Source organism: Talpa occidentalis, unplaced genomic scaffold (assembly GCF_014898055.3).
Source record: "Talpa occidentalis isolate TD23 unplaced genomic scaffold, MPIMG_talOcc4v2.1 talOcc4.2, whole genome shotgun sequence".
NCBI classification, from domain to species: Eukaryota; Metazoa; Chordata; class Mammalia; order Eulipotyphla; family Talpidae; genus Talpa; species Talpa occidentalis.
This window is the reverse complement of record NW_023602073.1, coordinates 26,883,148-26,893,990: the sequence shown is the minus strand read 5'-3', so window position 1 is coordinate 26,893,990 and position 10,843 is coordinate 26,883,148. Positions and strand designations below refer to the sequence as shown.

The following is a 10,843-nucleotide window of genomic DNA, read 5'->3' as shown; positions in this document are numbered from 1 at the left end:
GGCCCGACCATGGATTGAGAGGCCTGGACGCCCTCTGTCATGCCATGGGGACAACCTCAGGATAGAGACTCAACACGGCAGCAAGAACTTCCCCCCCAGATTGCAGGTATTCTGTTCTTAAACAGTTTTCGGAATGGAAATCATTCAGACTTGACTGTTTTTAGATTTCAAGCTTCATTTTAGATCTGAGAAGGCACAGTAAATAAAATACTTGTTTTATAAATCATGAAAACTATTAAATTCTGAAAGTGCACAAGTTTCTCAGTGCCCCACTGCCGTATCATGCTGGATGAGTCTCAATGAGAGGAAATATACTCTCCTTTAATTTAAAGAGTTCAAAGGATTGAACAGAACATTGTAATGCATCGGATATGTGACGATTAACGCTTCATAACTGGCATTTGAGCATTCAGCACACTGAGTTGTTTTGGGCACTATATAAAAGCACAACAATTAATGGAATTACAATGTGATAAAAAAATTCCAGGGGAAAGTTAATATAATATTTATTTTTAAAAATCAGAATGTTATACCTTTTGCCTACACATTATGACAGACCTAAGTGTCAAATATAAATTATGTCATGTCTACGCAACATTGTTCACCATTTCAGGCTCTGGCACTAGAGAGAAGATGGGTGTGGACTCCTGTCTCTTCACAGACATGGACTTGGGGTTTTTCCCAACTCCAACACTCTGCGGTCATGTCAATACTGCACAGGAACAGAATATGTCAGAGCTTCTGTCATCATGACAGAGATGTTTCATATCAGTCACAAGGTGTCTACATCTTGGACCACCTCATATTCTGATTTTCTGATTTATTTTCCTGTTTTTGTAAAATTATTAGGAAGATGCCACCAATGCGTTGCACTTATTTTATCTTACTATGTGACCCTGCCTCCCCAGGGCCTGCCCCTCCATCACCCCACAGGGGTTGGTCGAGCCCATCCTGCAGGAGGGACATGTGGGTGTGACCCAGGAGGAGACTCTGGGGGAAATGCGGTCTCTGAATCCTCAGATGTGGGGAGTCAGGGGCAGGGAGATGAGGAGACGAGGGGATGGACCAGGAGTCAGCAGTGAGGCCACAGGGGCAGGAATCTGACAGAGGAGGCGTCAGGACACGCCACATGGGGACTCTGAGCCCAGATCATTCAGTTCTAGGACAGTGTCAGGTCCTGGGGAGCAGGAAAACAGGGACCCACACACCCCATCTCCTTACACAGCTGTCACTGTGGGGCCTCCCCAGACCAGGGCTGTGCTGGAGGAGCAGGGACGAGCTCTCTAGGATGGGGAGGGGTTGGGCATGGTCACGTGTTCTCTGGGACTGTGCCTGGACAACCTCTGGGAGGTGTGCTGGGTGGAGACACTGGGGCTTGGGCAGGAGGCGGGAGCAGCGGGGCTGGGGTTGTACGGAGGGGTGATTGTCAGCTGAGTTTGTTGACAGATATGAGAATTTCAATTTTTCAAATTTTGTAGAGAAGAGTTGAAATGTTTTAGTTTTCACCCATTTTCAGGACTTATTTAGAAAATGTAGTAATGGCACATTCACATGATGGAAATATATGGGCTGAATAATGAGGTCTATGCAGATAATGATTTTTGACTCAATAGGAGGTAGAAGGAGTAATTCTTAGAAAATATATTGAATTATTACCAATATGATAACCCATATATTCCATCTTGGAAGATTTTGACATTTTCTTCCCTTCACCTTTCTCAATACAGATGATGCCTCCAGGGGTGACCAATCTCACGGCCGTGACAGAATTTATCCTCCTGGGATTCCCCACCCATGGGACCATGGCCTTCTTGCACCCACTGCTCTTCTCTTTGATTTATATGTACGCCCTTCTGGGGAACGGGCTCATCATCCTCATCACGACCCTGGACCAGCACCTCCACACCCCCATGTACTTCTTCCTGAGGAATCTGTCCTTCTTGGACTTCTGCCTCATCTCAGCCACAGTCCCCAAGTCCATTGCCAACTCTCTGAGGCACAGCAGCTCCATCTCCTTCCCGGGCTGTGTCGTCCAGGTCTTTTTGATAGTATTTTCAGTAGGAGCCGAGCTGACCCTGCTCACAGTGATGAGCCTTGACCGCTATGCTGCCATCTGCCAACCCCTGCACTATGAGGTCATCATGAGCAGGGTCAGGTGTGTGCAGCTGATAGCTGTGTCCTGGCTGGGTGGGGGTCTCATCGGTTTTATGAACACAGCTGGAACCTTCTCCTTGTCCTTCTGTGGGTCCAACGTGGTCCACCAGTTCTTCTGTGATGTTCCCCAACTACTGGCTATTTCTTGCTCAGGAAATTTAATGAGTGAACTTGTCCCCATTCTCATTAGTGTAGTGTTGAGTATCTGCTATTTCATTTTCATCGTCATTTCCTATGTCCACATCTTCTCTGCTGTCAGGAAGATCCCATCCACAGAAGGTAAGGCCAAAGTCTATTCCACATGCCTGCCCCACCTGCTGGTTGTGATGTTATTTCTCTGTACTGGATTCTTTGCTTATCTGAAGCCGATTTCAGACACTCCGTCCATGTCTGACCTGGTCATTTCTATGTTTTACACGATGTTGCCCCCCACCTTTAATCCCATCATATACAGTCTGAGGAATAAAGCCTTGAAGACGGCTGTGGGAAGAGTGATAAAAGGCCAATTCTCCAACAAATAAGGTATCATCAATTATTCACCCGCATTTATTCAGTTTCCCACTAACTCTACATTCATCATTCACAAAGTAAAGATGCTTCCCATTAGTATTTTTCTTTTGTCTCAAATTCATATTCTCATATTGTCAATGTGCTCCTGTTTCCTAAAATAATGCAATCCTTTGCCAAACCTCTCCCTGTGTGATGTTCATAAACTGAATCCAGCTCACGGTTAAAAACATGTATTTGGTGTAGAAAGAACGTTCTAGAACTCACACATCACCAACATTTATGAAACCAAGCCATGGTAAAGGGGTTCTGTCCTCAGGAGCACACGGTCACGGGACCCCAGTTCTGGGCAATCGATTCCCACAGCCTGTGTGTGTCTCCCCTGAGGGCCCCGCCCCTGTAGAGGGGAGGGGAGACAGCTGAGCAGGGTCCCCCACCCCTCACCATTCCTACAGGAGCGTCTTCCTCTAAGACACATTCATGTTTCTGTTCAAAAGGACAAGGAATCTCCTCCTGAATCTGCCAGAGATGGGCGGATGGAGGATATTTAAGGAATTTGAATCGACAATTGAAGCCTGTGGCTGACGGGAGTGTTCATTTCCATCACGTCCTGTTTGGATTCAGAGTCTCTCCACTGCCTGGCTGGGGTATTTGAAAATAAAATAGCTCTTAGGAAAACGCATGGCTGCGAAGAGCCACATTCCTGGTTTTCACATTTATGACTTGAGCCGTGTCTGCTCTCGGGGTCCTTGTCAGCTCCCCTCGGTTTCCAGGTTGCCCCTCGATGTGCGGCGGCAGGTCTGCTTCCCCACTTTCTGCAGAAAACTCTCGCAGTCACTGTCTGTCTGCTCTGGGAATTGTGTCGTTCTTTGTTTCAACATCCTGTGAGGAGAGCACAGCGGTGTCGTCGACTTCTGTCTCTCCACGGCATTCGCACTGCACGGCTGAGGTTCTCGTAGCGTTTCCCCAACCCTGAGGACTGAGCTGGGTGATGTTCTGCCCCTCACGCCCTTTCTCCGGGGGCAGGTCACTGTGTCCCACACTCTCCCAGTGGCTCTACCGTTGTCAGTCCAGGAAAGCGGCGTCGAAATGAAAAGGCACGTTGGCCACGAGCTCGAGTCCACTCCAGGTTCCCGATCACATGGCCCGGAGTCGCTCGCTCAAGATCCATCCCAGTGTGGCCTGAGCACCTTGAGCAGCCGCTCAATGCTCGCCAGGATCACTACCCGCAGGCAGGGACGGGGCCACGGTCTCCACTGTCTGGATGTCACGCCCTTCCCCAGTCGGATCCTACCCGTATGTTTTCTATTTGCCCTTTGAACCAATGCACCGAGTGTGTTGGGCAGGGGATTTTCCCACAGGCTTCATCGTGCCGTCACCTTCATGCAGTGTTTGTTCTCCAGCAAAGAAATCAGCTCCTTTGCACTTTTCACTATTTTCACGTGGGGTCCCATTCAACCCCTGGGCCTGTGCACGTGTCCACTCAGCATCCGCTGACCACCTGCCCCTGCAGTGCCCGACCCCTCCTTCCAAGTCCCTCCCTACTCTCCTCCTCCTTTTGCACAAGGTCCACGTTTCTTTTTGCTGTGTTTGTAATGCAGATTTTCTGTATTTTCTATTCCCAGATGAGGGAGACTGTCCACGCTCCGTCTCTCACTATCCGCTCATCTCCTTTAACAAAGTCACCTCAAAGTCCATCCATGTGGTCCCAAAACACAGGATTTCACCTTTTTAATAGCTGTGTAGTTCCCACTGCATATGTACCCACATTATTTATTCCCTCTCTGTCCACGGCACTTGGGTTGGGGCCATGGCCAGCTATGGTGGACGGTGCTGCTCTGAACACAGGTGTATGTGCTCTGCGTCGTAGAGTCTGCACATCTAGGACAAATACCCAGATGAGGTTTGCTCTATCCTGTGGTTGTCCTGTTGCTATTGTCTGAAGACACCTCCACACCATTTTACCAGCAGGGATGAGAGGCCTTTTCTCTCCTTCCCTCACCTCTTGTTGTGTCCAGTCTCTTGATTGCTCCCTTCTCACAGGTGACAACTCAGTGTGGCTTGGATCTGTGTTGCCCCTAGAATTACTTATGTAGAGCATTTTTATGGATTAAAGTCTGGGTAAGATACAAAACCATAAGACACGAAAGAGAACACAGGGGAAGCCCTACTGGACACCCCCCAACACACACAGGTGGACTTGGGGACACAAGGCCTAGGACAGAGAAACGGCAAAAATAAACAAGGGGCCTCACCACACTAGTGAGCTCCTGTGCCTCAGAAGATGCCATTGCAAAACAGACTCCTGCCCTGGGAGAAAATTGTGCATGTCACACACCTGGCAAGGGCGAGTGTCCAAAATACGCAAAACCTCACAAATGCAACAACAGAAAGAGACACCCCAACCCAACACAGCCTCAGACTCCCAGAGACACTTTCCCACAGGTCAGGAGGCCGTGGCCTCTCACGCTTTGTATTTGGGTAGAAACCTTGCCCGCTCCTGAGCCCGTCCACCTGCCTCACACCTGCAGCCACTTGAACATCCCTGACAGAGTCACAGGTGCCGCAGGAGGAAGTGGGTGTCGTCTCCCAGGTGGTCTCCACGTCCAGAGCATCCGGGTCGCAGTGCCCAGAGGCAGGATTCCCCAGGGGCGGGCATGTGTCCACCACGAGGCCGAGGGGTGGGACATGAGGGCATGCTGGTGAGCGGAAGGGGCGTGGCCTCTGTCCCCCAAAACAAACCCCACAGGGATCCCCGGACTGGGAGAAGCGCCAGGCACCCTCCCACCCGCTGCCTTGGCCGTTCCCACTGGGCAGCGCGTGTCTCTCACCCTGGCCTCGGCCAGCCCCGGGCTCCGACAAGACACCCCTGAACCCCAGCCCGCACTGGCCTCGAGGCCACATCCGCCTCTCAGAGCCCTTGGGCACAAATGTCCACATTTCAGCCGAAGGTGAACACGCATCGGGGAGGTTCGGGACTTGTTCTGTGTGTCCTCCCGTCCGCGGGCCCAACCGGGACCGCACAAGACGGGGTCACTCCTGTCAGGGGAGGAAAAGGATTTTGGTCACTTCGTGTCCCTCCCGCCCGGCCTCCCAGTGCGCGCAGCTACCCCGGCCAGCTCTGCCTGACCACTGTCCAGTTGGCTCCCACACCAGAGAGTGATTCCCGCCGGCCGCTCGTCTGCAGGAGGCTCCACGTACCCTGCGTGCCTCAGCGCCCCTGAGCCCCGTCTTCGCCTCAGCGGCTGCCCACGGGTCCCCCAGCTGCTGCCCCGGACTCGGGCACCCGAGGCGGAGCTGGAACTACCCGGCTCCCGGCCGCCTGTACTCTTGGCACCCCAGGGGACCCCAGCCCGGCCGTGTGCACCCCGCACACCCGGGCAGGATTGTCCATGAGAAGGCGACGTCCACGCAAAGTCAGCAGCAAGTCAGACTCTCAGGCACTAGAGCAGTTAAACTATTCACTTTGTAAATCATGACAACTAATGCTGACCGGACCCAAGTCGTCATGTCCCACTGCCCTGTCAGCCTGGGTGAGACTCAGTGAGAGAAAACATATTCTCTTCTAATTTATGGTGGTCAAACACATTGACTTTTAATACATTGAGCATATTAGAAGATTGTGACTTACAGGAGATGTGACGATTTCTGCTGCATACCTGGGATTAGCATCAGCACATTCAGTGTGTTCTGGGCGCTGAATAAAATCACAGCAATTAATAGAACTGGATGGTGATGAAGACATTCCAGAGGGAATTAAAAATTATACTTACTGTTTGATTCAGAATGTTATGCCTTTTCTCCTAAGCATGATGACAGATGAGTCAAGTAGAAATTCAGTAACTTGTCAGCGACACTGCTGACATCTTAATGGCTCTAGCACTAAATGATGGTGGCGCTGACATCTGTGTATTTGTGGACGTGAACTTGGGATTTTTCCCAACCTCCACACCCAGGGATTGTCAGTGTAATTGGAAAATGAGTTACAGTATTTAATCAGGGCCTGGAGGAGATATGTCAAGTTATTTTATCCGTTTTAAAGATGTATTTAAGGTCACTAGACAGATGTCAACATTTTTCACCACCATGAACCCTGATTTATATTCTTTTTTTATTAAATTTCTGGAATTATTCCCACAAAAGTGTTGCAATTATTTTACATTACTATATTCTCCAAAAAATTCTGCCCACCCCAGGGCATGCCCCTCCATCACCCCACAGAGGGGGGAGAGGATGACATTGGGGGGAGGAGAGTTGACAGAGCTACCCCGTGTCCAGATGTCCCCACTTACACACGGGCCTGGGGTGAGGAACAAACCTGCACCCGGGGGACCCGGGTCCCTGGGACCGGCAAGGACAGCCACATGCACAGAACGTCTGTCTCAGCCCCAGAGCCCCAGAGCGGCCTCCTCCCTGCACACATGTGCATGACTCTGAGGGGGACAGAGGGGCCGGGAGGGACCTGGGGTGGACGAGCCCATCCTGCAGGAGGGACGTGTGGGAGTGACCCAGGAGGACACTCTGCAGGAAACTTGGTCTCTGAGTCCTCAGATGTGGGGGAGTCAGGTGCAGGGAGATGAGGAGCGAGGCGACGGACCAGGAGTCAGCAGTGAGGCCACAGGGGCAGGAATCTGACTGAGGAGGCGTCAGAACACGCCGCACAGGGACTCAGCCCAGATCATTCAGTTCCAGGACGGTGTCGGGTCCTGGGGAGCAGGAAAACAGGGACCTGCACACCCCATCTCCTTGAACATCTGTCACTGTGGGGCCTCCCCAGACCAGGGGAGTAGGGATGGGCTCTCTAGGGTGGGGAGGGCCTGGGCATGGTCACGTGTCCTCTGGGGCTGTGTCCTGGACAATCTCTGGGAGGTGTGCTGGGCGGAGATGCTGGGGCCTGGGCAGGAGGGGGAGCCGCGGGCCTGGGAATGACTGGGCACTGGTGGTCTGTCAATTCAGTTCACTGAGAGACCTGATATTCAGGTTTCATCATCGTCATTTAAAATTTTCATTTCTTCTCAAATTTACAGACACATGTTTTAACAATACATCAATAGCACATTCACATGAGTAAAATATGAATTTGCTTAGATAATGATAAATCGTGACTAGATTGCATGCTTCTTATATGTTGATAACCCATTTTGTGTTCAATATTAGAAGATTGACAATGTTTTCTTCCTCTTTTTTATTTATACAGTTGATGTCTCCAGAGGTGACCAATCTCACGGCCGTGACAGAATTCATCCTCCTGGGGTTCCCCACCCAGGGGACCATGGGCTTCTTGCACCCGCTGCTCTTCTCCCTGGTCTACCTGTGTGCCCTGCTGGGGAACTGGCTCATCTGCGTCATCACGACCCTGGACCGGCACCTCCACACTCCCATGTACTTCTTCCTGAGGAGTCTGTCCTTCACAGACCTCTGCCTCATCTCAGCCATGGTCCCCAAGTCCATCGCCAACTCTCTGAGGCACAGCAGCTCCATCTTGTTCCCGGGCTGTGTCATCCAGGTCTTCATAATGATTATATCTGTAGGTACAGAGATGTACCTGCTCACGGTGATGACCCTTGATCACTATGCTGCCATCTACCACCCCCTGCACTATGACATCATCATGAGCAGGGACAGGTGTGTGCAGCTGACAGCTGTGTTCTGGCTGGGTGGGAGTCTCTATGCTGTGATGAACACAGCTGGCACCTTCTCATTGTCCTACTGTGGGTCCAACGTGGTCCACCAGTTCTTCTGTGACGTCCCCCAGTTATTGGCTATTTCCTGCTCAGGAAATTTAATGAACAAAATTGTCCCCATTCTCATTAATATGGGCTGGAGTATCTGCTATTTCATTTTCATCATCATTTCCTATGTCCACATCTTCTCTGCTGTCGGGAACATCCCATCCACAGAAGGTAAGGCCAAGGCCTACTCCACCTGCCTTCCTCACCTGCTGGTTGTGGTGCTGCTTGTCTCCACTGGATGCTTTGCTTTTCTGAAGCCGACCACAGGCACCCTGTCCATGTCTAACCTGGTCATTTCTATGTTCTAGACGATTGTGCCTCCACCTTTAATCCCGTCATATACAGTTTGAGAAACAAAACCTTGGTGATGGCTGTGGGGAGTCTCATAAATGGCCAGTACTCCAAGATGTGAAATATCACAATCTAAAATTATAATACCTAATTAATTCAGCTTTTCCCCCTAACTCTTACATGTCATCATTTAAAAGCATAGATTTCTTGCATTAGGATTATTCCCTTGTCACAAATTCATATTCTCATAATCTTCACTGTACTCCTATTTCCTAAATACTGCAATCCTTTCTCCAAGCCCTTCCTGAATCTACCTCGTGGTTAAAAACTTGTATTTGGTGTAGAAAGAATGTTCTAGAACTCACATTCACCAACATTTACATAACATGAAGCAGTGGTAAAGGGGGTCTGTCCTCAGGACCACATAGCCACAGGACCTCAGTCCTGGGGCTCGGTTCCCACAGCCTGTGTGTGTCTCCACCGAGGGCCTTGTCCTCGTTAATGGCAGGGGAGACAGAGGGTGAGGCCCCCCATCCCTCACGATTCCTCACGGGCATCTTCATCTAGGAGAACTTCCTGTTCCTGCTCAAAGGAGAAAGGGAAACCACACTTGACTCTGCCAGAGGTGGAAGGATGGAAGCTTCCTTGGTTGGTAGGAATCTATAACTGAAAACTGGAATGGATGGAATATTAATTTCTATGATGCCTGGTTTGATGCCAATATGACTGCACTCCCTCAATGTGGTGTTTTCTTAAGTAGTTATATGAATTATCTTTGAAAAGCTACATTTCTACTTAAAAATTTATAATTTTTAATTGTTGCATTTATTTTTAATTTTCTTAGTTTTCCAGATCCTATCTTTAACCTGTACCAGGTCTTCTTCTCCATTTTCGTGTAGATTACTCTTAAGCTCACTTTTATTTTACTTGGGAACAATATTATTTTTTTATTATATAAAACATTATTCAAACTAAAGCATGGCATATTTGCAATTTTTTTTTATAATCCTACATCTGCACTGCATGCCAGAGGTTCTCACACTGTTCCCTAACACTGAGAACGTGAGCTGGGGGTGACGTTCCTCCTCTCTGGGAGCAGGTCACTGTGTCTCCAAACTCTCCTGACTGATGAGCACATTTTGTCCATGAAACTATTTATGATAATAAAATGTAGTTAATCACAAGACATGACTCGTCCATTCAAATTTCAGAATGAAACCTGAGCTAGAAAATCACTCAAAGTAAGGGATATGACGTCATTCTGTGGTCAGATTCCTGTGGATTTATTTTCTATTTTTCCTTTAACAAATCCAGTAAGTGTCTGTTGAGAAGGGATGTTTACCATGAGTGTTTCATTGCAAAATCAAGTTAATTTGTTATTTGTTCTTATCAAGGTGAAGACTCAATTAGACTTTTTACTGTTTTCACCGTGAGTCACTTTTCACTCCCCCACATGCACCAGTGTCCACTCAAAATCTACTAAATGCCCTGCAGTGCCCGGCCCCTCCGTCCACACTCCTACTCTCCTCCCCTGTTCTGTCTGCTAAAGAGCAAATTTTTGCACTCCGTCCAACATTTCCTTTTGCCATTTGCCACTCTATTTTTTTTTATTGACTTTTTATGTTATAATCCACAGATGGGTGATATCAGCCAATGCCTTTCACTTTTAGACTTATTTCACTAGCATACCCACCTCAAGGTCCACTTTGGTCCCTAAGGACATTTTCAATAGCTGTATATTATTGCATGGAGTATGGATCCACATTCTTTATTCACTCTTCTGTCCACAGCACTTGGTTTGGGGCCATGACCGGCTTCGGTGGACGGTGCTGCTGGGAACACAGGTGTACATGGTCTGCACTGTAGAGTCTGCGCATCTGGGATAAATACCCAGATGAGGTTGCTCCATCCTGTGATTGTCCTGTTGTTAGTGTCTGAAGACATCTCCACGCCAATTCCCAGCAGAGGTGAGAAGCCTTTTCTCTCCCTCCCTCACCTTTTTGCTCTGTTCAGTCTCTTGATTGGTCCCTTCTCACAAGTGACAACGGTTTGGATTTCTCTTTTCCTCCTTATTAGAACAATTTGGAATGGATTAAAAATTTGCATTAGACAAACCCTTAAAATACCAGCAAGAACACACAGGGGCTGTCCACTGCACA

General features: G+C 49.0%; 1 protein-coding gene across 1 annotated transcript; it reads left to right on the top strand.

Moving 5' to 3' along the window:
* The first annotated feature begins 1,730 nt into the window (after positions 1-1,730).
* On the top strand, positions 1,731-3,217 carry LOC119253121 (olfactory receptor 14A16-like). Its single transcript, XM_037520768.2, has 2 exons — positions 1,731-2,676; positions 3,159-3,217. The coding sequence occupies exon 1, from the start codon at positions 1,731-1,733 to the stop codon at positions 2,673-2,675; it is 945 nt and encodes a 314-aa protein (XP_037376665.2). The 3' UTR covers position 2,676; positions 3,159-3,217.
* The last annotated feature ends 7,626 nt before the right edge of the window (positions 3,218-10,843 follow it).

What these genes read in the sequence shown, in the direction of transcription:
- LOC119253121 (XM_037520768.2), top strand. Translation starts at nt 1,731, where the DNA reads ATGCCTCCAGGGGTGACCAATCTCACGGCCGTGACAGAATTTATCCTC.